Raw genomic sequence first — 24,807 nt, 5'->3', positions numbered from 1 at the left:
CTCCAGCATTCACTCCCCGTGTGACCTGGAGCTTGCAGCCTGGCCTCCCTGAGCCTGGTTCCTCACTGGGAAAGGGGCGAATTCCAGCTCCCTCCCTCGGTCTCCCGAGGACCCAGGGTCCTATTCCTACCATCCCCGTTGGGGCCCTCATCCCATTCAAACCCCTCGCTGGGCGCAGGCCTGTCCTCTGGGCTCTCCAGTTCGGGAGAGGCCCCCATCGGGACCGGCTGGCGACAGGGAGCGCGAGGGTCCAGCTCAGGGATCCTGGTTGAGCAGCAGCTGCTTTTCCACCCCTGGTGGATTTTCACCCCAGGCTGCGTCCACGTTCATGCCAAAGGCTTCACTCGCCGAAGGAATGCTCCGGGCCAGTCCCTAATTCAGTCACGTAGGACACCGTTGCTCCCACGCCGCCTCTCTTTCTATCCCAACACCTCCCATACTACCTTGAGAAGCAGGTTCCTGCTCTGGGGATTGTCCTGGGAGCACAGTTTTTCAAATGCTTGAATCTTCTTCCTGAGGAGAGAGAAAGAAGGCAGGACGGATGTTGGAACACTAGGGTCGGGTTGAGGGCAGACCCTGTGATCTGAGACCTCGAAGGAGTTCAACTGCTGGATCAGGGTTTCCTTGGGTTCCTCTGAGCACTCAGGTCGTTGAAGGACACGGGAGGGAGCTCTTTGGAGGGTCATCCGGTGCATCCGATGCCCTATTAATTGAACAGCTCTGCTTTGGTCAGTTTTGGTTTCAATTGCGAAGAGACTCTAGTTGCTGTCATGTTCGCATCCAAAACCTTGTACCTCAGCTCAGCCCAGACTCCCCAAATGGGGACCTTTGGAGGCATGGTGGCCTCTTGGCCAGGAAGCCTGAGAAAATCCCCTGCCCGCCTGCCCACCCACATCCTGTTGTCATGGATTCCTGCCTCCTAGGAAGTCCAGGGTGACCGAGGAAGCCAGAAAGGACAGGCCTATGGGACATCTCTCATCGTTCATGGTCCTTCTGGAGCAAGGACCCCTCACCTGGAAACTTTGGCCCATGTGTTCTTCAGGCGGTGAATTGAGACACTCTGCAGAGCCGAGAGGATGGCGTGCAGGGAGGAGTAGTTCCGTAAGGTTCGGCAGGCCTGGGGAGGAAGAGCATGAGCTGTCAGGTGGCCAGCAGGAGCCCTGTGTGCTGGAGAGCTGCACTCTGCTCAGTGTCAGTCTCCTCTCCTGCATGAGACGGATGTGCAGGGGCCTACAGAAGGGCGCATGGAGGACCCCCCGAGGAGCCCTGCTGGGGAGAGGCGGCATTTCCCTTCCCTCCAAGGAAAGAGTCATGTGGGAACTGAGCATCCCAACATCAGGCCATGCAAGGGATGGGCAGCATGTTCCCGGGAAGAAGAACTCAGAGCAGAGACTTCAGCCTTGAGGAATGATCAAGGGAAGAGCAGTTGCCAGGCTCAGAAGAGCAGGTCAGCCGGGCCTCCCGTAGGCTGACCTTGGCCACCTTGATCCAGTGCTCCACCACCTCCGCCCTGTCCCGGGCCGTCATGCGTGCGTTGCCAAGGCAGGTGGTGATGACGCAGTTGGCCACGTTGTTGAACTGGGTGACGGTGGCACTGACTGTGCATGTCCGGTGCTCATATCCAGGCTCATTTCTCTTGGACCAGATGGAGCCCAGGCACTGTTGGGGCTGCACCTTCTTGAAAAGATCCTAGAGAATAGGGGGACGCTCGCTCACACAGCCATTGCACATGCAGGATTCATGTCCTACATAGGGGTCCCCTGTCAGAGCCGGGGCTCAGCCAGCACAGAAAGTGGCCTGACCCAGTTAGAGTCCCTGGACTGCCCTCCATTGCTCTTCCCTGAGGGAGCCCAGTGCAGGATGAACGAGGAGCAGGTACTGCCAGGGGGTGGTAGGGGGGCAGGAGGGCCTCTGTACCCTGATCATCCCCACTAACTTCAAGTTACAGGTGGCAGTTTAAGGGGGATCCTCAGGGGGCATCTTCCCCTCCCAGTGTTCATGCCCTGGCCCTCCTCCCCTCTCAGCAGCACATTCTCACAGAGTAGGGGACAGCCACACATTTGTCTGCCTCCCTGAACTTCGGTTTCCATTAGATGCCTAATAAGTGTGGGGTGCTCGGCCTCCAAGGCAGGTGCGTGGTGAGTCGTGGGCTCGGCCGCACACAGTGAGTTGCCCCCGCTGCCCGCCCAGGACCAGGGCCTGCCCCTTTACGTATCAGTTCTGGCTCATGTAATCGACACAGGGACTCTGGGTCAGTCCATCCCATGGTCTAGCTCCACAGTCTGCAGCTGGACAGTGAGAGCAAGGGTTTGAGGAACTGGACAGGGTGAGGTGGTTGGTAAGGGATGGAGCTGAGATCTGGACCCCGACCACACAAGTGCGCATCAGGGAAAGGCAGGACTGGGGCAGATGACAGCAGGAAGCAAGCCTGCCCCGGCCCCCCGGCCTGGGCGCCCCGCTGCTCACCGCGTCTATGGAGGTCAACTGCTCTGCCACCAGCTTGGGAGGGAAGGCCATGAGCCCAGGCTGCTCCTCATGCCGCTGGTGCGCGGGGGTTCCCCAGTGGCAGGTGGCCTCTGGGGCTGGAGGTGGCTCCGTCTTTGTGCTTAGGGAAGGAGTGTCAGGCCCCACGAAGGCTGGTGGTGGAACTGACTGCAGTTCAGGACCCGGTACACGTGAGGAAGGCACCAGCTCTTGTTTCAGGTCTGGAGGAGCCGACGGAGGAGACGCCGGAAGGAGCCGTGGAGCTGGCACTGGGACAGGATAAGGAGAAATGTTTGTCCACAGGGCTGACTTGCCCCATGTCCTTCCAGAAACAGGGCAGAGTCCATGGCCGATAGAGAAACACGCAGCCCCTGAACCCCATCCCAGATAGTCTGCCCAGCTTGCAATCCCCCTTACCCTCTGACTCTGCGTCTGCCTCCGTGAGCTGCAGAAGTTGCCGTGGCATCACGATAATGGGGGCATGGCAATACAGGGCATACAGGTTTGCCTGCACCCAGGACTCCTGTACATCGAAGCAGGCCCGGTGCAGGGACGGCCAGGTGTCCTGCAGATTGCGGTCAGGCCAGGTCCCCGAGATGGGAGAGAGGGTGCTGGGGAGAGTCAGGTGCGGAGCCGCATCAGAGCATGGCCTTTCATGCCATGTGGTACTCGCATAGCACCATTCTTTGTGTAGGGGTCCCCGAGAATGTCCTCAGCATGACTTCCAACCCCCCTGTCGCTGGCCTTGCAGTAGATGACCTGGTCATCCAGAAAACCTGTCTGAGTCTGGTGTTTCTACTTCTTCTCTCTTCTCAATGGCCAAGGGCCTCCTCTACTGCATCCTCCACGCACACCGGATTTGGGGCTTAGGTTTGTGGCAGATTGGTGAGTGGTCTGCTCGCCAAAGCTTCTGTTCTTGGCCCCAGTGGTGTATGGGGTGGTCACTCACCTAGAGAATTGCTGGCCCAGGACTCGTTGGGCTGTGGTGAACACTTGGTAGAGACAAGAAAGGACTGGGTTGATGATGAGGCTTCTGTCCTGGAAGGATGGCACCAAGGACTGTAGAAAATCATCCATTCTCCCTTCTCTGAGCGTCAGCATGGTCCTGGCCTCACTCACGGATAGGGTTGATTGCTTTTCACACCAGAGACACAAGGAGGGGCACTGTAGTCAGCCTCCAAACCGGGAACCACTGGGAAGATCAAGGTCTGGCGCCCCGCCCACAGACTCCCAACCCCTCAGAAAGTTGCACAGGACAAGGGACTCGAGTGCCCACACAGAAAAAGGTTCGAGGCTTCAAAGTACCACTGGTTTTAGAGAAGACATGGTAAAGCATTGGCCACTTCAACACGTTCTGTTAGCCGAGCAACAACAGCATTCCTCTCAACTACTAGCTCTTACGAAGACCAGGATGCCACAGAGTCTTCAGTTACATCCCAACTGCCACGAGAACACAGAGGCCTAGACCCTCAAATGCTGTTCAAGTTCATATACATTGCGGGTGAGAAGAGACCAGAGCGTGGGCTGCATGGGGTTTCCCTTAAGCGGATGTGGCTTCGGCTGTCCCTGACCTAGGAGGAAGGCTCAAGGGAAAATTCCCTTCTCCTGCAGGGCCCAAGGGTGTCAGTTTTTTCTAGAGTAGGCTCTGGGCATGCCCTGATCCTCTCTGCGTGTGGATTGACCATGAATGGGGGCCTGCTCTCACTGCAGGCCTTTAATGGATGTGGTTGGTGGCCTGATCCCCTTCTGCTTGTCAGGGGAGATGGAGGAGTTGAACTCTTGGATGAGCACCTCATCCAAGCGTTCCTGGGTGGATCATTCCAAAAAGAGCCAGCTACTGGTGCCAGGAGGCATCAGAGGCCTTCCCCCTCATCTGGGGTTCCAGGTTATGGCAGGTCTAGCAACCCAAACAGTCTGTGGGGACACATAAGGTGCTCCTTGCAGGACCGCAGAGATGGCAAGAGAATGGCATTAGGTCAAAGGCCAGGGCCTTGAGAGTCTGAATGCCTGTGGCAGACGGCCCCATTGATGGAGGCCTACGAAGATCTATCAGGATACAGCTCATGAGCTGTTGGGCCTACAATGATCTGATGTGTTCTGAGAGACGACATGTTATTGAGAAACATATAGGGAGAAACTATGTAAACATTCGATATGAAAACATATAGGATGACTTCATCCCGCCCTTGCTTTTGTGTTAAATCACCCTCCTTAGTGTGATGATTTGGAAGGGCTCAGAGAAGGTCGGCAGGGACGGTGGAGCTGGCTTCTCCAAAGCATATCTGGGACTAGTAGGTGAAATAATAAAAACAGAAGACAGAAGATACTCTACATAGAAAACCCAAAAGCCTCCACCTCAAGATTGCTAGAACTCATACAGCAATTTGGTAGCGTGGCAGGGTACAAAATCAATGCCCAGAAATCAGTGGCATTTCTCTACACTACCAATGAGACTGAAGAAAGTGAACTTAAGGAGTCAATCCCATTTGCAATTGCACCCAAAAGCATAAGATACCTAGGAATAAACCTAACTAAAGAGGTAAAGGATCTATACCCTAAAAACTACAGAACGCATCTGAAGGAAATAGAGGACGACACAAAGAGATGGAAAAATATTCCATGCTCATGGATTGGCAGAATTGATATTGTGAAAATGTCCATGTTACCCAGGGCAATGTACACGTTTAATGCAATCCCTATCAAAATACCGTGGCCTTTCTTCAGAGAGTTAGAACAAATTAGTTTAAGGTTTGTGTGCAATCCGAAAAGACAGGGGAATCGCCAGGGGAATTTTAAAAAAGAAAACCATATCTGGGGGCATCACAATGCCAGATTTCAGGGTGTACTACAAAGCTGTGGTCATCAAGACAGTGTGGTCCTGGCACAAAAACAGACACATAGATCAATGGAACAGAATAGAGAACCCAGAAGTGGACCCTGAACTTTATGGTCAACTAATATTCGATAAGGGGGAAAGACGATCCACTGGAAGAAAGACAGTCTCTTCAATAAATGGTGCTGGGAAAATTGGACATCCACATGCAGAAGAATGAAACTAGACCACTCTCTTGCAGCAGACACAAAATTGAACTCAAAATGGATGAAAGATCTAAATGTGAGACAAGATTCCATCAAAATCCTAGAGGAGAACACAGGCAACACCCTTTTTGAACTCGGCCACAGTAACTTCTTGCAAGATACATCCACGAAGGCCAAAGAAACAAAAGCAAACGTGAACTATTGGGACTTCATCAAGATAAGAAGCTTTTGCACAGCAAAGGATACAGTCAACAATACTCAAAGACAACCTACAGAGTGGGAGAAGAGATTTGCAAATGACGTATCAGATCAAGGGCTAGTTTCCTAGATCTATAAAGAACTTATTCAACTCAACAGCAAAGAAACAAACAATCCAATCATGAAATGGGCAAAAGACATGAAGAGAAATCTCACAGAGGAAGACACAGACGTGGCCAACACGCACATGAGAAAATGCTCTGCATCACTTGCCATCAGGGAAATACAAATCAAAGCCACAATGAGATACCACCTCGCCCCAGTGAGAATGGGGAAAATTCACAAAGCAGGAAACCACAAATGTTGGAGAGGATGTGGAGAAAAGGGAACCCTCTTACACTGTTGGTGGGAATGTGACCTGGTGCCGCCACTCTGGAAAAGTGTGTGGAGGTTCCTCAAAGAGTTAAAAACAGACCTGCCCTACGACCCTGCAATTGCAGTGTTGGGGATTTACCCCAAAGATACAGATGCAGTGAGACGCCTGGACACTTGCACCCTAATGTTCACAGCAACAATGTCCACAATAGCCAAACTGTGGAAGGAGCCTCAGTGTCCATCGAAAGATGAACGGATAAAGAAGCTGTGGTTTATGTATACAATGGAATATTCCTCAGCCATTAGAAATGACAAATACCCATCATTTGCTTCGACGTGGATGGAACTGGAGGGTATTATGCTGAGTGAAGTAAGTCAGTCGGAGAAGGACAAAGAGTGTATGTTCTCATCCATTTGGGGAATATAAATAATAGTGAAAGGGAATATAAGGGAAGGGAGAAGAAATGTGTGGGAAATATCAGAAAGGGAGACAGAACACGAAGACTCCTAACTCTGGGAAAAGAGCTAGGGGTGGTGGAAGGGGAGGAGGGCAGGCAGGGGGTGTGGGTGAGTGGGTGACGGTCACTGAGGGGGGCACTCGACGGATGAGCACTGGGTGTTATTCTGTATGTTGGCAAACTGAACACCAATAAAAACAACTTTATTATAAAAAAAAAAACAGAAGTAGAATGCAAAGATACTCATGGCTTTGGGAAAACAAAACAAAACAAAGCCCTCCAATTCCTCAAAACATGAACTATATCCTGCACCACTCCAACACAGGTGAAGAGTGTCCTCCCACATCCCACGTAGCTGGAGGCTAGGCGTAGAGGTTCAGATCTCTCTGCGGTTGGGCCTGTGGGACACTCATGTGGACACACTAGGGGAGGGCCCCAGCTTTCTCTCCTCATTTGTGTGGGGGCCATATTTCTGGGGTGAGCCCTCTTCCGTTTCTTACCTCAGAGCAGCACCGATCCCTGTTTGTCGGGAGCACCAGATCATTGTCTAGGGAGCTGGAATAGTTGAAGCCAGAGACCATCTCTTCCAAGACCTCCTGGGTGCAGCTCTGCAAATAGAGTGCCCCGTAAATACAGGGCCAAGAGACCTTAGGGTCCTCCCGCGACATCACCCCCAGGGGACACCTGCATTAGAAACCACGTTCTCCTGTTCAGGCCAGAGGGGCAGCTGTGGAGACATCTGGCAAGGAGGAAGCCAGATGAAAGAGGCTCTTGGGCTCATGACTCCCATACTGGGAGTTGAGCTTGGTCCCCAGGACTCCCCTTCTCATCTGCCTGCTATGGCCTGGGGTCTGAACATCAAAGGTGTGTCAGGCTGCCAACAGCTGGCAGCTGGTTTGTGCCCAGAAGGGCATGTTCCTCTCCTCGGTCCCCTCTACACTCGCACACACACATACACACACACACCCAGACACACTCACACACGCATAAACACACAGACACACACACAAGGAGGTGGCAGAGGTGGGAGCCCGCTCAGCTGAGATCACAGTGTGCCTGCTCTCCAGTGGCCTCCCCAGGTTGCCTTGTTGTACCTGTTGAGGTCTCCTGCCACATAAGCAGAAACGTCGGAGAAGAGGGCCGAGCTGACGTCGACAGCTACGTGAACATCTCTCACTCTGGACTCTCCAGAGCCCAGAGCAACTCAAAGTAGGACAACAGCAAGAGGACATCTTGTTCTCTCAACCGTCTCCAGTAAAGTGAGCGGTTGTGGAATGCAGGTGCCTGGTCACCAGAGTTCCAAATCAGTTGCAGGCCTGTCACCAAGGAAGTGACATCACTTTTTCAAGATACTGGGACCTGGGCCCCTTCCTCCAGTCAGCCCTATCCAGAGCCCCTTCTTGGCAGATGAATGCTTACCCCATGCCATCCCCTTAGCTTTACATCATGTGCCAAGAAATGCCATAGACACAACCCACTGAACATGCAATGAGGTCTACCCGTGAGGACACGGAGCTGAATTCAGACCTTTATTTCTGAGTTTTCTCAGTGCTATGTCATACCTAACCCACTGGGTCTCTCAAATAGTTCACAGTTTCCCAACCTGCACTGTGGAGATCAGCCTGGAATCTCCTAGAATCTACTTCCTAGGCACATCACCAGGGGTCTATGCATGATATTTATAAGGCGTGTGGGCTGGTACCCAGTGTATCTGAAGCACAGATATACGGATGGAAGATTGACCAGAAGGGGTGGGATGAGCCATGGAGCACCGCTTGGCAGAGGCCTGGGCTCCAGCAATGGAATATCACAATAGCAGGTTCCTCTGGCCTCATTTCGATGGGCGCACCACGATGTGGTGGTAACGCTCCAGGAGCCAGACAGGGTCTGAGGCTAGGACTTCCAGTACTATGTTGACTAGCAGTGGTGAGAGTGGACATCCCTGTCTCATTCCTGGTCTTAGGGGAAAGGCTCCCAGTGCTTCCCCATTGAGAATGATATTTGCTGTGGGCTCTTGGTAGATGGCTCTTAAGAGTTAAGGAGTGTCCCCACCGTCCCTACACTCTGAAGAGTTTTCATCAGGAATGGAGGCGGTATTTTGTCAAATGCTTTCTCTGCATCTATGGAGAAGATCCCATGGTTCTTGTTTTTTCTCTTGCTGATATGACCAATCACATTGATTGCTTTAGAGTGTTGAACCAGCCTTGCATCCCGGGCATAAATCCCACTTGGTCATGGTGAACAATCCTCTTAATGTCGCATTGGATCCTATTGGCTAGTATCTTGTTGAGAATGTTTCCGTCCATGTTCATCGGGGATATGGGTCTATAATTCTCCTTTCTGCTGGGTTCGTTGTCTAGTTTTGGAATCAAGGCGATGCTGGCCTCAGAGAACGAGTTTGGAAGTACCCCGTCTCTTTCTATCATTCCGAACGGCTTTAGTAGAATAGGTATGGTTTCTCCTTTCACGTTTGACAGAATTCCCCAGGGAAGCCCTCTGGCCTTGGACTTTTGTGTCTTGGGAGGTTTTTGATGACGGCTTCAATTTCCTCCCTGGTTATTGGCCTGTCAGGTTTTCTATTTCTTTCTGTTCCAGTTTTGGTCGTTTGTGGTTTCCCAGAAATGCGTCTATTTCTTCTATATTGTCTAATTTATTGGTGTATTGCTGCTCATGATATGTTTTTTAAAATCGTTTGTGTTTCCTTGGTGTTGGTGGTCATCTCTCCTTTGTCATTCATGATTTCATTAATTCGTGGCTTTTCTCTCTTCTTTTTAATAAGGCTGGCTCATGGTTTATCTATGTTCTTAATTTTTTCAAAGAACCAACTCCTTGTTTTGTTGATCTGTTCCACAGGTCTTCTGGTCTCTATTTCATTAAGTTCTGGTCGAATCTTTATTAACACTCTTCTTCTGCTGGGTGTAGTTTCTATTTGCTTTTTTGTCTCCAGCTCCTTTCCATGCAAGGTTAGCTTTTGTACTTGAGTGCTTTCCAGTTTTTGGATGGATGCTTGCATTGCGATGTATTTGCCCCTCAGGCTGCTTTTGCTGTATCCCAAAGATTGTGACCGGTTGTATCTTCATTCTCATTGGCTTCCGTGAATCTTTTTAGTTCTTCTCCAATTTCCTGCTTGAGCCTTCCATCTTTCAGCAGGATGGTCCTTAACCTCCCCGTGTTTGAAATCCTTCCAAACTTCTTCTTGTGATTTAGTTCTAATTTCAAAGCATTATGGTGCCAAAATAGGCAGGGGACGATCCCAATCTTTTGGTATCGGTTCAGGCCTGATTTGTGACCCAGTATGTGGTCTATTCTGGAGAAAGTTCCATGCGCAGTTGAGAAAAATGTGTATTCAGTTAGTCTGATGTAAATTTCTGCAAATATCTGTGAAATCCATCTCGTCCGGTCTATCATTTAAAGCTCTGGTTTCTTTGGAGATGTTGTGCTTACAAGATCTGTGGATCGTAGAAAGCGCTACATTCAAGTCACCAAGAGTAAGTGTATCGTTATCTCAGTATGTCTTAACTTTGGTTACTAACTGGCTGATATACTTGGCAGCACCCACATTCGGGGCATAAATATTGATGATTGTTAGGTCTTCTTGTTGGGTCGATCCTTTAAGTATGATATAGTGTCCCTCTTCATCTCTTCCTACAGTCTTGGGGTTAAACTTTAGTTTATCTGATATAAGGATGGCTACCCCTGCTTACTTTTGAGGACCATTTGAATGGTACATGGTTCTTCACCCATTCATTTTCAGGCTGTAGGTGTTTGCCCCAAATGAGTCTCATGGATCCCTGGGTGGCTCAGCAGTTTGGCACCTGCCTTTGGCCTAGGGCGCGATCCTGGATTCCCGGGATCGAGTCCCACGTCCGGCTCCTGGCCTGGAGCCTGCTTCTCTCTCCTCCTGTGTCTCTGCCTCTCTCTCTCTCTCTATGTCCATCATCAATCAATCAATCTTAAAAAAATAAAAATGAAATGAGTCTCTTGTAGACAGCAAATAGGTAGGTCTTGCTTTTTCATCCAGTCTGAAACCCTGCACCTTTTGATGGGCTCATTAAGTCCATTCCCGTTCAGAGTTAGTATTGAAAGATAGGAATTTAGTGTCATCATGATACCTATGCAGTCCCTGTTTTTGTGGATTGTTTCCTTGGACCTCCTCTTTCTATTACAGAGTCCCCCTTTGTATTTCTTGCAGAGCCGGCTTGGTGGTCACATATTCTTTCAGTTCCTGCCTATCTTGGAAGCTCTTGATCTCTCCTTCTATTCTGCATGAGAGCCGTGCTGGATAGAGTAATCTCGGCTGCAGGTTCATCTCATTTAGGATCCTGAATGCATCCTGCCGGCCCTTTCTGGCCTGTCAGGTCTCTCTGGAGAGGTCTGCTGTTAATCTCATATTTCTACCCATAAAAGTCAGAGATTTCTTGTCTCTTGCTGCTTTAAGTATCTTCTCTTTCTCTTTGGAATTTGCAAGTTTCAGTATTCAATGTCGAGGTGTTGACTGGTTTTTATTCCTTTTGGGGTGGAATCTCTTCATTTCCTGGATCTGAATGCCTGTTTCCCTTCCCAAGTGAGGAAAGTTCTGAGCTATGATTTGTTCAAATGCATGTCTGGACCTCTGTCCCTTGCGGTGCCCTCGGGAACCCCAAGGAAATGGAGATTTTTCCTTCTGAGGCTGTCATTTTTTTCCCTTCACCGATCCTCATGATCTTTTAAATGTTTTTATCTTTTTTTCCTCAGTTTCCCTCTTTGCCTTCAACTTGTCTTCTATGTCTCTCACTCGTTCTTCTACCTCATGAACCCTCGTCTTTAGGACCTCTAGTTTGGATTGCATCTCATTTAACTGATTTCTAATTTCTGCCTGGTGACCTCTAAAATCTGCAGTCATGAAGTCTCTTGAATCCTTTACGCTTTTTTCTAGAGACACCAGTAGCTTTATAATTGTGCTTCTGAATTGGCTTTCTGACGTTGAATTGTAATCCAAATTCTGTAACTCAGTGAGAAAGAGGAATGTTCCTGAGTCTCACTTTTGAGGTTAGTTTTTCCTTCAGTCATTTTGCTCAGTGCAGAGTGGCCAGAAACAAGTTGTATTGGGAAAAGGAGAAAAGAGCAGAAAAAAAGGAAAGAAGAAGAAGAGGGAGGAGGAGGAGGGGGAGGAAGAGGAGGAGGACGTGGAGGAGAAGAGAAAAAACGGAGGGGAAGCAAACAGAAAACCAAAAGCCAGGGGGCGTATCCTCTGAATCTATGTACTGTAACCCCCTCGACTTCCCCTGGACCTTTGCAGTGCTGTTTGGGCAATAACAGGCTTTTCTGCTGTCCTTCTAGGTGGTCTTCTGGTGGCAGGTCCTGCTGTGCTGTTTCTAAGGAATGAGAACCTGGGGGAGCTGCGCAGGCCCCTGCCAGGTGCACGGCAAAGTGGGAGCTGTTCATCCTGTGAGGTCCCTGCTCATCCCAGGTACAAGGTGACCCCAGGAGGAACCACTGTGGCAGCAGCCGGCTCCCCAGCCCTGGAGTCAGCTCCCACAGTAGCTACCTCAGCTCCCAGTCTCCAGGGGCCTGGATGCTCCGGGGGCAGGGCCGTGGACCTGCACAACTTGGATCCCCCTGGGCAGGAACATCCTCCTCTCCTGGGCCTTTGGGCTTTGCCTGTCCCGGGTGGAAGCCAGGTCCTGGGCTGTGCCCCTAGTACCCTGGGCGCTGGGACCTGCGTTGCTGGAATCCGCACTCGGGGCCCTGGGGCCCCCTGCAGCCCTTTAGGCATCTTGGCCGCGGGGTGGGGGCTCCCCCTGGGCGCAGGTGCTCTGTTAGTGCCCCCGGGAGCCTGAGGGCCTCCCCACCCTCCTGGGATCCTGCCAAACTCATTGGAACTCATGCTCCTCGGGGGCGGGGGGGCTCTCCTGCCCTGGGGGCCTCGCCCTGGAGCCTCAGCCTGGTTCTTCGGGGGGCCTCCCCTTGTTGGCTTTTTTATTTGTTTACTTTTTCCCCATCTTCCGACCTTCAGAGAAGCGCCAAATCTTCTCACTGCGGCCTTCCAGCTACTCTCTATTTAAATCTCAGGCCGAATTCATAGGTTTTCAGGATGATGCTAAAGTTATCTAGGTAAGTTGGGGGGGGCAGGTGACCTGCAGACCCTCTTCTTCCACCCCCTTGCCCCCTGCCCCATTCGTATGGTAATTGATAGGAATATATTTATTGCCATTTGATCCTTCAGGTCATCAGCTTGGTGGCATTGCCCTCACGGAAGTCCCTGAATGCTCCTCTCTCATTCATCATCTATCAACGATCCAGACAGCAAAGGCTCATGAGCCCCCATGACATAACCGAAGTATAAGACCTAAGGGGTCAGGCTCAGTTAGCGATTCCAGACAAGACAGTCTAAGTGTGTACACTGAGCCTGAGTGTGCAAGCTGCTGAATGTCTGGGACCACGGACATCAGAACAACAAAGACCTGTCTCGCAGGGAGATTGTGTGGGTTTCTGCGGCCGAACCATTATTCTGGCAAGGGGGAGCCGATGTCTGACCCATCAGGTCCAAGCAGGGAAGAGCGGCCACTAGGCCCTCGACCAAGAAACTGGGGCCATCAGGGAATTGCTGCTTTCAAGAGAGCTGCCCAGGGAGGTACAGGGAGGCAGGAGATCTTAGCTCAGGAGTCAGCACAGGAGTTCATGGAACCTGGCCCAGGTGTGGCCTTCATGTACACAAATATCTCTCCCCCTCATGCACACCAAGAGGGAAAAGGACGTCAGAGATCACTGTCAAGGACCCAGGAGGATTCCAGGCTTGGTCAGGGGTGAAGTTGGAACCCGAGAGCGAGACTGAGGATGGAAGCCGTGCCTGCCCTGAGGTCATCCACTAATGATCTTCCCCTGGCCTCATGCCGTCCATGTGCAGCACAGGGTCTCTTTACGTGTGTGCCCACTTTGGTGTTGATGCAATTGCAGAGGTTGACCTAGACGACTCCACGCTCCGAATAATGGGAATGGCAAACCCGAAACCCAAGCCAAAAGAATCCACATCAGAAGAAGTGGCAAGACAAAGTCCTCCTTCCTTGAAAGTGTACAAAGGGAGCCCCTGTCCTGGGCAGGAGAGGGTCCTGGCGGGCGGTCCCCTTCAGGACCCCCAGGTCAGGGGTGTTGCTGTTCCTGGGGAAGTCCCTGCACCCTCTGAATATCAGCAGCTCTGAGGGGTGTCTCTGCTGTCTGCCCAAGTTCCTGACACTGTCCTCTGGGGAAGGGGGCCTGGGGATGCACTTCAGGAGCTGGGAGGAGGCTGGATCCTCTACTTCTTCCCACATACAGGAGCTGGGGACTCTGTAAGATTTCTCCTATAAAATGAGCACAAGAGGGTCGCCTGGTGGCTCAGTGTCGGGGCCTCTGCCTCTGTCTCAGATCCTGACCCTGGAGCCCTGGGTTTCAGGCCCATGACCGACCCCCCACACGGAGCCCGCCTCTGTCTGTCCCTCGTCAATAAAGAAAACAATATCTGGATGGAAAAGATAGAAAATGACTATGAGACCTTTTGAGTCTCTTAGATTCCAACAGGAAGCAAAAGACCCAAACGACTCCTGGACAGTAAAGCGGCTTTAATATCACAACATTGAAATCTTCCATTTATGAGTTAAGACCATGACATATCATCCTCCCAATAGAAGAGGCGGGAGGAAGTGGTGTCGCACAGACGGGCCCCGTCCCCTTGAGGCCCCTGCACCTCGGCTCAGGCCTGAGGGTGACTGCGGCCGGCTCCTCCTGTCTGGTGGCCGGCTCGGGGCTCCAGCTGGCAGGACAGGGTGTAGCTGAGGACAGAGGGACACGTGTGAGTTGAGCAGGAGCTTCAGGTCCGGAGTCTCCCCTGGGATTTCCAAGGAGCTGGAGCCTGGAGCCCCAGCAGCAGGGCTGGAGGCCGCCCCGGGAGCCAAAGGAGAAGGATCCCTGAGGGGCCCCTGAGCAGGCCGCCCTCCCGCCCTCAGCCCTGGGGGCCTCACCTCTCCTCCTCGCTGAGCCACGTCCCAGACTGGAACCAGGCCCGGAACGGCTGCTCGGGCTCGATGCGGTACCGATCCGCGGCCACCTGGAGCAGCAGGATCTCGGTCAGGACTCGGTACTCCTGGGCCCGGAGAGAGGACGGGGGCATGAGGAGCCTGGGGGCGGCGAGGCCTTCGGGGGCTGCGCCCGGGGACAGGGGCCCGGGGCTGGTCTCTGACACGTGGCGACCCCCCATCCTGCACACTCCTCCCGTCCCAGCTGGTTCTCAGAGGGGAGCCCACCCGGCCCCGCCCTGGCCAGGTGTCCCTGATGGCCGCGCCTCTGGCCTGGCCAACTGCGGGGACTTTCCCTTTCTCAGGGAACCGTCCCCGACAATGTGACAATGAGGGGATGGAGGCCCGGCGTGGTGCTCCCGGGGACCCCTCTGACAGCCCCAGCCTCCCCCTCCGTGCGGGAGCTCAGAGAGAGCCTCACCTTGTTCTTCTTCCGGTGGTTGACCTCATTGCCCTGGAAAGCAGACAAGCACAGTCCATCGGGGAGAGGCCTCGGGTGCTACTGGGTGCCGCTACCCACCCCCACTCACGCCCTAGGGCCAGGCACACAGGGGCCAGGACACCCCGGTGACAGGCCTGCGATCCAGGCCAGGCCCCGGGTCCAGGGAAAGGAGACCTGGCGGGGAGGGAGCGGATCTGGCGTCCCGGAGCACAGGAGGGGAGGCCAAAGCCTCAGGTGGGCAGGAGATGCGAGGCTCGCTAAGGGCCCGCTCAGGCCGGGGAACCTGACGTCACTCGGCCCCCACAGGCTGAGGCCCACCCAGCCTGACCTCGGCCGCTTGGCATTCGGGCCGCAGACTCGATCTCGGGACCCGTGACCTAGGTGCAGCCTCCCTCACTCCTCCCAGCCCTGGGCCCTGGACCCGCGCTCCCAGGGCAGCGGGGAGCCTTTCAGGAGGGGAGACTTGCCAAGGACGGAGAGCTCGGGGCTCGGCTCAGGGGCCCTGTGCTCCCCCACATCAGGACTCCGGCCCCCCGTCCCAGCCCCGGGCCCACGCACCTCCAGGTACTCCTCCATGGCAGTATCCAGCATGAAGAGCTCGGTGAGGAAGGAGCCCAGGAAGGGGACGACACCCTGTGTCGGGGCGGGGAAGGAATGAGGCCCTGCTCTCGGGTCCCCGGGGTCCCTCCCTGGGACAGGTCAGCACCCCGGCCCGCCCGCCCCAGCTCCCACGTGGTGCACACCAGGACCCTTGGGGCCTCCCCTGGGCTCCCCCCCTCACCCTCCCACAACACCAGAGTCCTCCTAAGCGCGTCAAGGGCGAGCTGTAGGACATCGGGGTGTAGGTGCTCCGGGCCCTGCCACCACTGACACATTGTTTCCAGCTGTATAGACCCTCCTCCGGGTCACCTCGAAAGAAGGGTTGTCGAAGCTGTGGCTACGGGAGGCAGAGCTGGAGTTGGACGGCCCCACCTGCCTTGATTTGGGGCCTTCCAGCTCTCCGGGGAGAACCCTCTCCTCTGGGCTCGAGGCCACGGATCCGGGGCTCGCTCACCTGCTGCTGCTGCCGCCTCTTCCATGCTGTCTGCATGTTGATCCCCAGGGCTCCAAGCTTAGCCGGCCGGTCCTGTAGGGCCAAGGACAAGTTCCTCAAGACCGTGATCACCTCGGGCCACTACTCCCACCAAACTTTCTTTTTTCTTTTCTTTTTATGTATATATTTATTTCTAATGCTGTTCATTTTGCCAACATATAGAATAACACCCAGTGCTCATGCCATCAGGTGCCCCTCCCAGTGCCCGTCACCCAGGCGCCCCCACACCCCGCCCACCTCCCCTTCCACCACCCATCTTTGACCTCACACCCTGGACATCGACCAGAAGCAGAGGGTAGCCGCGACGTCCTCCTTCAGCCTCCCGTGAGGGATTCCAGAACAACCTCAGCTCCAGCATTCACTCCCCGTGTGACCTGGAGCTTGCAGCCTGGCCTCCCTGAGCCTGGTTCCTCACTGGGAAAGGGGCGAATTCCAGCTCCCTCCCTCGGTCTCCCGAGGACCCAGGGTCCTATTCCTACCATCCCCGTTGGGGCCCTCATCCCATTCAAACCCCTCGCTGGGCGCAGGCCTGTCCTCTGGGCTCTCCAGTTCGGGAGAGGCCCCCATCGGGACCGGCTGGCGACAGGGAGCGCGAGGGTCCAGCTCAGGGATCCTGGTTGAGCAGCAGCTGCTTTTCCACCCCTGGTGGATTTTCACCCCAGGCTGCGTCCACGTTCATGCCAAAGGCTTCACTCGCCGAAGGAATGCTCCGGGCCAGTCCCTAATTCAGTCACGTAGGACACCGTTGCTCCCACGCCGCCTCTCTTTCTATCCCAACACCTCCCATACTACCTTGAGAAGCAGGTTCCTGCTCTGGGGATTGTCCTGGGAGCACAGTTTTTCAAATGCTTGAATCTTCTTCCTGAGGAGAGAGAAAGAAGGCAGGACGGATGTTGGAACACTAGGGTCGGGTTGAGGGCAGACCCTGTGATCTGAGACCTCGAAGGAGTTCAACTGCTGGATCAGGGTTTCCTTGGGTTCCTCTGAGCACTCAGGTCGTTGAAGGACACGGGAGGGAGCTCTTTGGAGGGTCATCCGGTGCATCCGATGCCCTATTAATTGACCAGCTCTGCTTTGGTCAGTTTTGGTTTCAATTGCGAAGAGACTCTAGTTGCTGTCATGTTCGCATCCAAAACCTTGTACCTCAGCTCAGCCCAGACTCCCCAAATGGGGACCTTTGGAGGCATGGTGGCCTCTTGGCCAGGAAGCCTGAGAAAATCCCCTGCCCGCCTGCCCACCCACATCCTGTTGTCATGGATTCCTGCCTCCTAGGAAGTCCAGGGTGACCGAGGAAGCCAGAAAGGACAGGCCTATGGGACATCTCTCATCGTTCATGGTCCTTCTGGAGCAAGGACCCCTCACCTGGAAACTTTGGCCCATGTGTTCTTCAGGCGGTGAATTGAGACACTCTGCAGAGCCGAGAGGATGGCGTGCAGGGAGGAGTAGTTCCGTAAGGTTCGGCAGGCCTGGGGAGGAAGAGCATGAGCTGTCAGGTGGCCAGCAGGAGCCCTGTGTGCTGGAGAGCTGCACTCTGCTCAGTGTCAGTCTCCTCTCCTGCATGAGACGGATGTGCAGGGGCCTACAGAAGGGCGCATGGAGGACCCCCCGAGGAGCCCTGCTGGGGAGAGGCGGCATTTCCCTTCCCTCCAAGGAAAGAGTCATGTGGGAACTGAGCATCCCAACATCAGGCCATGCAAGGGATGGGCAGCATGTTCCCGGGAAGAAGAACTCAGAGCAGAGACTTCAGCCTTGAGGAATGATCAAGGGAAGAGCAGTTGCCAGGCTCAGAAGAGCAGGTCAGCCGGGCCTCCCGTAGGCTGACCTTGGCCACCTTGATCCAGTGCTCCACCACCTCCGCCCTGTCCCGGGCCGTCATGCGTGCGTTGCCAAGGCAGGTGGTGATGACGCAGTTGGCCACGTTGTTGAACTGGGTGACGGTGGCACTGACTGTGCATGTCCGGTGCTCATATCCAGGCTCATTTCTCTTGGACCAGATGGAGCCCAGGCACTGTTGGGGCTGCACCTTCTTGAAAAGATCCTAGAGAATAGGGGGACGCTCGCTCACACAGCCATTGCACATGCAGGATTCATGTCCTACATAGGGGTCCCCTGTCAGAGCCGGGGCTCAGCCGGCACAGAAAGTGGCCTGACCCAGTTAGAGTCCCTGGACTGCCCTCCATTGCTCTTCCCTGAGGGAGCCCAGTGCAGGATGAACGAGGAGCAGGTACTGCAAGGGGGTGGTAGGGGGGCAGGAGGGCCTCTGTACCCTGATCATCCCCACTAACTTCAAGTTACAGGTGGCAGTTTAAGGGGGATCCTCAGGGGGCATCTTCCCCTCCCAGTGTTCATGCCCTGGCCCTCCTCCCCTCTCAGCAGCACATTCTCACAGAGTGGGGGACAGCCACACATTTGTCTGCCTCCCTGAACTTCGGTTTCCATTAGGTGCCTAATAAGTGTGGGGTGCTCGGCCTCCAAGGCAGGTGCGTGGTGAGTCGTGGGCTCGGCCGCACACAGTGAGTTGCCCCCGCTGCCCGCCCAGGACCAGGGCCTGCCCCTTTACGTATCAGTTCTGGCTCATGTAATCGACACAGGGACTCTGGGTCAGTCCATCCCATGGTCTAGCTCCACAGTCTGCAGCTGGACAGTGAGAGCAAGGGTTTGAGGAACTGGACAGGGTGAGGTGGTTGGTAAGGGATAGAGCTGAGATCTGGACCCCGACCACACAAGTGCGCATCAGGGAAAGGCAGGACTGGGGCAGATGACAGCAGGAAGCAAGCCTGCCCCGGCCCCCCGGCCTGGGCGCCCCGCTGCTCACCGCGTCTATGGAGGTCAACTGCTCTGCCACCAGCTTGGGAGGGAAGGCCATGAGCCCAGGCTGCTCCTCATGCCGCTGGTGCGCGGGGGTTCCCCAGTGGCAGGTGGCCTCTGGGGCTGGAGGTGGCTCCGTCTTTGTGCTTAGGGAAGGAGTGTCAGGCCCCACGAAGGCTGGTGGTGGAACTGACTGCAGTTCAGGACCCGGTACGCGTGAGGAAGGCACCAGCTCTTGTTTCAGGTCTGGAGGAGCCGACGGAGGAGACGCCGGAAGGAGCCGTGGAGCTGGCACTGGGACAGGATAAGGAGAAATGTTTGTCCACAGGGCTGACTTGCCCCATGTCCTTCCAGAAACAGGGCAGAGTCCATGGCCGATAGAGAAACACGCAGCCCCTGAACCCCATCCCAGATAGTCTGCCCAGCTTGCAATCCCCCTTACCCTCTGACTCTGCGTCTGCCTCCGTGAGCTGCAGAAGTTGCCGTGGCATCACGATAATGGGGGCATGGCAATACAGGGCATACAGGTTTGCCTGCACCCAGGACTCCTGTACATCGAAGCAGGCCCGGTGCAGGGACGGCCAGGTGTCCTGCAGATTGCGGTCAGGCCAGGTCCCCGAGATGGGAGAGAGGGTGCTGGGGAGAGTCAGGTGCGGAGCCGCATCAGAGCATGGCCTTTCATGCCATGTGGTACTCGCATAGCACCATTCTTTGTGTAGGGGTCCCCGAGAATGTCCTCAGCATGACTTCCAACCCCCCTGTCGCTGGCCTTGCAGTAGATGACCTGGTCATCCAGAAAACCTGTCTGAGTCTGGTGTTTCTACTTCTTCTCTCTTCTCAATGGCCAAGGGCCTCCTCTACTGCATCCTCCACGCACACCGGATTTGGGGCTTAGGTTTGTGGCAGATTGGTGAGTGGTCTGCTCGCCAAAGCTTCTGTTCTTGGCCCCAGTGGTGTATGGGGTGGTCACTCACCTAGAGAATTGCTGGCCCAGGACTCGTTGGGCTGTGGTGAACACTTGGTAGAGACAAGAAAGGACTGGGTTGATGATGAGGCTTCTGTCCTGGAAGGATGGCACCAAGGACTGTAGAAAATCATCCATTCTCCCTTCTCTGAGCGTCAGCATGGTCCTGGCCTCACTCACGGATAGGGTTGATTGCTTTTCACACCAGAGACACAAGGAGGGGCACTGTAGTCAGCCTCCAAACCGGGAACCACTGGGAAGATCAAGGTCTGGCGCCCCGCCCACAGACTCCCAACCCCTCAGAAAGTTGCACAGGACAAGGGACTCGAGTGCCCACACAGAAAAAGGTTCGAGGCTTCAAAGTACCACTGGTTTTAGAGAAGACATGGTAAAGCATTGGCCACTTCAACACGTTCTGTTAGCCGAGCAACAACAGCATTCCTCTCAACTACTAGCTCTTACGAAGACCAGGATGCCACAGAGTCTTCAGTTACATCCCAACTGCCACGAGAACACAGAGGCCTAGACCCTCAAATGCTGTTCAAGTTCATATACATTGCGGGTGAGAAGAGACCAGAGCGTGGGCTGCATGGGGTTTCCCTTAAGCGGATGTGGCTTCGGCTGTCCCTGACCTAGGAGGAAGGCTCAAGGGAAAATTCCCTTCTCCTGCAGGGCCCAAGGGTGTCAGTTTTTTCTAGAGTAGGCTCTGGGCATGCCCTGATCCTCTCTGCGTGTGGATTGACCATGAATGGGGGCCTGCTCTCACTGCAGGCCTTTAATGGATGTGGTTGGTGGCCTGATCCCCTTCTGCTTGTCAGGGGAGATGGAGGAGTTGAACTCTTGGATGAGCACCTCATCCAAGCGTTCCTGGGTGGATCATTCCAAAAAGAGCCAGCTACTGGTGCCAGGAGGCATCAGAGGCCTTCCCCCTCATCTGGGGTTCCAGGTTATGGCAGGTCTAGCAACCCAAACAGTCTGTGGGGACACATAAGGTGCTCCTTGCAGGACCGCAGAGATGGCAAGAGAATGGCATTAGGTCAAAGGCCAGGGCCTTGAGAGTCTGAATGCCTGTGGCAGACGGCCCCATTGATGGAGGCCTACGAAGATCTATCAGGATACAGCTCATGAGCTGTTGGGCCTACAATGATCTGATGTGTTCTGAGAGACGACATGTTATTGAGAAACATATAGGGAGAAACTATGTAAACATTCGATATGAAAACATATAGGATGACTTCATCCCGCCCTTGCTTTTGTGTTAAATCACCCTCCTTAGTGTGATGATTTGGAAGGGCTCAGAGAAGGTCGGCAGGGACGGTGGAGCTGGCTTCTCCAAAGCATATCTGGGACTAGTAGGTGAAATAATAAAAACAGAAGACAGAAGATACTCTACATAGAAAACCCAAAAGCCTCCACCTCAAGATTGCTAGAACTCATACAATTTGAGCAATTTGGTAGCGTGGCAGGGTACAAAATCAATGCCCAGAAATCAGTGGCATTTCTCTCCACTACCAGTGAGACTGAAGAAAGTGAACTTAAGGAGTCAATCCCATTTACAATTGCACCCAAAAGCATAAGATACCTAGGAATAAACCTAACTAAAGAGGTAAAGGATCTATACCCTAAAAACTACAGAACACATCTGAAGGAAATAGAGGAAGACACAAAGAGATGGAAAAATATTCCATGCTCATGGATTGGCAGAATTGATATTGTGAAAATGTCCATGTTACCCAGGGCAATGTACACGTTTAATGCAATCCCTATCAAAATACCGTGGCCTTTCTTCAGAGAGTTAGAACAAATTAGTTTAAGGTTTGTGTGCAATCCGAAAAGACAGGGGAATCGCCAGGGGAATTTTAAAAAAGAAAACCATATCTGGGGGCATCACAATGCCAGATTTCAGGGTGTACTACAAAGCTGTGGTCATCAAGACAGTGTGGTCCTGGCACAAAAACAGACACATAGATCAATGGAACAGAATAGAGAACCCAGAAGTGGACCCTGAACTTTACGGTCAACTAATATTCGATTAGGAGGAAAGACGATCCACTGGAAGAAAGACAGTCTCTTCAGTAAATGGTGCTGGGAAAATTGGACATCCCCACGCAGAAGAATGAAACTAGATCACTCTCTTGCAGCAGACACAAAATTGAACTCAAAATGGATGAAAGATCTAAATGTGAGACAAGATTCCATCAAAATCCTAGAGGAGAACACAGGCAACACCCTTTTTGAACTCGGCCACAGTAACTTCTTGCAAGATACATCCACGAAGGCCAAAGAAATAAAAGCAAACATGAACTATTGGGACTTCATCAAGATAAGAAGCTTTTGCACAGCAAAGGATACAGTCAACAATACTCAAAGACAACCTACAGAGTGGGAGAAGAGATTTGCAAATGACGTATCAGATCAAGGGCTAGTTTCCTAGATCTATAAAGAACTTATTCAACTCAACAGCAAAGAAATAAACAATCCAATCATGAAATGGGCAAAAGACATGAAGAGAAATCTCACAGAGGAAGACACAGACGTGGCCAACACGCCCATGAGAAAATGCTCTGCATCACTTGCCATCAGGGAAATACAAATCAAAGCCACAATGAGATACCACCTCGCCCCAGTGAGAATGGGGAAAATTCACAAAGCAGGAAACCACAAATGTTGGAGAGGATGTGGAGAAAAGGGAACCCTCTTACACTGTTGGTGGGAATGTGACCTGGTGCCGCCACTCTGGAAAAGTGTGTGGAGGTTCCTCAAAGAGTTAAAAACAGACCTGCCCTACGACCCTGCAATTGCAGTGTTGTGGATTTACCCCAAAGATACAGATGCAGTGAGACGCCAGGACACCTGCACCCTAATGTTCACAACAGCAATGTCCACAATAGCCAAACTGTGGAAGGAGCCTCAGTGTCCATCGAAAGCGAACGGATAAAGAAGCTGTGGTTTATGTATACAATGGAATATTCCTCAGCCATTAGAAATGACAAATACCCATCATTTGCTTCGACGTGGATGGAACTGGAGGGTATTATGCTGAGTGAAGTAAGTCAGTCGGAGAAGGACAAAGAGTGTATGTTCTCATCCATTTGGGGAATATAAATAATAGTGAAAGGGAATATAAGGGAAGGGAGAAGAAATGTGTGGGAAATATCAGAAAGGGAGACAGAACATAAAGACTCCTAACTCTGGGAAAAGAACTAGGGGTGGTGGAAGGGGAGGAGGGCAGGCAGGGGGTGTGGGTGAGTGGGTGACGGTCACTGAGGGGGGCACTCGACGGGATGAGCACTGGGTGTTATTCTGTATGTTGGCAAACTGAACACCAATAAAAACAACTTTATTATAAAAAAAAAAAACAGAAGTAGAATGCAAAGATACTCATGGCTTTGGGAAAACAAAACAAAACAAAGCCCTCCAATTCCTCAAAACATGAACTATATCCTGCACCACTCCAACACAGGTGAAGAGTGTCCTCCCACATCCCACGTAGCTGGAGGCTAGGCGTAGAGGTTCAGATCTCTCTGCGGTTGGGCCTGTGGGACACTCATATGGACACACTAGGGGAGGGCCCCAGCTTTCTCTCCTCATTCGTGTGGGGGCCATATTTCTGGGGTGAGCCCTCTTCCGTTTCTCACCTCAGAGCAGCACCGATCCCTGTTTGTCGGGAGCACCAGATCATTGTCTAGGGAGCTGGAATAGTTGAAGCCAGAGACCATCTCTTCCAAGACCTCCTGGGTGCAGCTCTGCAAATAGAGTGCCCCGTAAATACAGGGCCAAGAGACCTTAGGGTCCTCCCGCGACATCACCCCCAGGGGACACCTGCATTAGAAACCACGTTCTCCTGTTCAGGCCAGAGGGGCAGCTGTGGAGACATCTGGCAAGGAGGAAGCCAGATGAAAGAGGCTCTTGGGCTCATGACTCCCATACTGGGAGTTGAGCTTGGTCCCCAGGACTCCCCTTCTCATCTGCCTGCTATGGCCTGGGGTCTGAACATCAAAGGTGTGTCAGGCTGCCAACAGCTGGCAGCTGGTTTGTGCCCAGAAGGGCATGTTCCTCTCCTTGGTCCCCTCTACACTCGCACACACACATACACACACACACCCAGACACACTCACACACGCATAAACACACAGACACACACACAAGGAGGTGGCAGAGGTGGGAGCCCGCTCAGCTGAGATCACAGTGTGCCTGCTCTCCAGTGGCCTCCCCAGGTTGCCTTGTTGTACCTGTTGAGGTCTCCTGCCACATAAGCAGAAACGTCGGAGAAGAGGGCCGAGCTGACGTCGACAGCTACGTGAACATCTCTCACTCTGGACTCTCCAGAGCCCAGAGCAACTCAAAGTAGGACAACAGCAAGAGGACATCTTGTTCTCTCAACCGTCTCCAGTAAAGTGAGCGGTTGTGGAATGCAGGTGCCTGGTCACCAGAGTTCCAAATCAGTTGCAGGCCTGTCACCAAGGAAGTGACATCACTTTTTCAAGATACTGGGACCTGGGCCCCTTCCTCCAGTCAGCCCTATCCAGAGCCCCTTCTTGGCAGATGAATGCTTACCCCATGCCATCCCCTTAGCTTTACATCATGTGCCAAGAAATGCCATAGACACAACCCACTGAACATGCAATGAGGTCTACCCGTGAGGACACGGAGCTGAATTCAGACCTTTATTTCTGAGTTTTCTCAGTGCTATGTCATACCTAACCCACTGGGTCTCTCAAATAGTTCACAGTTTCCCAACCTGCACTGTGGAGATCAGCCTGGAATCTCCTAGAATCTACTTCCTAGGCACATCACCAGGGGTCTATGCATGATATTTATAAGGCGTGTGGGCTGGTACCCAGTGTATCTGAAGCACAGATATACGGATGGAAGATTGACCAGAAGGGGTGGGATGAGCCATGGAGCACCGCTTG

General features: G+C 53.1%; 2 protein-coding genes and 1 long non-coding RNA gene across 52 annotated transcripts in view; 1 reads left to right on the top strand and 2 right to left on the bottom strand.

Annotated features, from left to right (window-relative positions):
- LOC118355031 (ral guanine nucleotide dissociation stimulator-like) overlaps positions 1 to 24,314 on the bottom strand; it is a 43,134-nt gene extending 18,820 nt beyond the window's left edge. For 6 of the 50 annotated variants that reach the window (XM_049092887.1, XM_049092898.1, XM_049092886.1 and 3 more), the window contains exons 1-12: positions 24,124 to 24,314; positions 23,530 to 23,637; positions 19,902 to 20,086; positions 19,370 to 19,563; positions 18,935 to 19,221; positions 17,942 to 18,157; positions 17,482 to 17,585; positions 16,912 to 16,981; positions 16,081 to 16,152; positions 15,808 to 15,963; positions 15,585 to 15,659; positions 15,006 to 15,038 (exon numbers count right to left, since the gene is read on the bottom strand). In XM_049092887.1, the coding sequence (XP_048948844.1) occupies positions 15,006 to 15,038; positions 15,585 to 15,659; positions 15,808 to 15,963; positions 16,081 to 16,152; positions 16,912 to 16,981; positions 17,482 to 17,585; positions 17,942 to 18,157; positions 18,935 to 19,221; positions 19,370 to 19,563; positions 19,902 to 20,086; positions 23,530 to 23,637; positions 24,124 to 24,261 (1,638 nt within the window). In that variant the 5' untranslated portion in view covers positions 24,262 to 24,314. Of the gene's footprint in view, positions 1 to 14,116; positions 14,342 to 14,530; positions 14,653 to 15,005; positions 15,039 to 15,584; positions 15,660 to 15,807; positions 15,964 to 16,080; positions 16,153 to 16,911; positions 16,982 to 17,481; positions 17,586 to 17,941; positions 18,158 to 18,934; positions 19,222 to 19,369; positions 19,564 to 19,901; positions 20,087 to 23,529; positions 23,638 to 24,123 lie in introns of those variants that run through there. The other 44 variants (XM_049092884.1, XM_049092900.1, XM_049092879.1 and 41 more) reach the window with 18 other exon arrangements.
- Positions 30 to 7,836, bottom strand: LOC118355030 (ral guanine nucleotide dissociation stimulator-like). The gene is made up of 8 exons (XM_049092923.1): positions 7,649 to 7,836; positions 7,055 to 7,162; positions 3,434 to 3,618; positions 2,902 to 3,095; positions 2,467 to 2,753; positions 1,474 to 1,689; positions 1,014 to 1,117; positions 30 to 513 (listed from the first exon to the last, which is right to left on the bottom strand). Exons 1-8 carry the CDS (start codon positions 7,784 to 7,786, stop codon positions 420 to 422), a joined length of 1,326 nt encoding a protein of 441 aa, XP_048948880.1. The 5' UTR covers positions 7,787 to 7,836; the 3' UTR covers positions 30 to 419.
- LOC118355155 (uncharacterized) lies at positions 3,440 to 14,111 on the top strand. Its single transcript, XR_004817030.2, has 4 exons — positions 3,440 to 3,985; positions 11,874 to 12,003; positions 12,550 to 12,647; positions 12,760 to 14,111. It is a non-coding gene; the product is annotated as an uncharacterized LOC118355155 (long non-coding RNA).
- Positions 24,315 to 24,807: the final 493 nt, after the last annotated feature.

The sequence above is a fragment of the Canis lupus genome, chromosome 13 (genome assembly GCF_003254725.2).
Source record: "Canis lupus dingo isolate Sandy chromosome 13, ASM325472v2, whole genome shotgun sequence".
Classification (NCBI taxonomy): Eukaryota; Metazoa; Chordata; class Mammalia; order Carnivora; family Canidae; genus Canis; species Canis lupus.
Note: the sequence above shows the minus strand (reverse complement) of the source record. Positions and strands in the feature narration are given on the sequence as shown.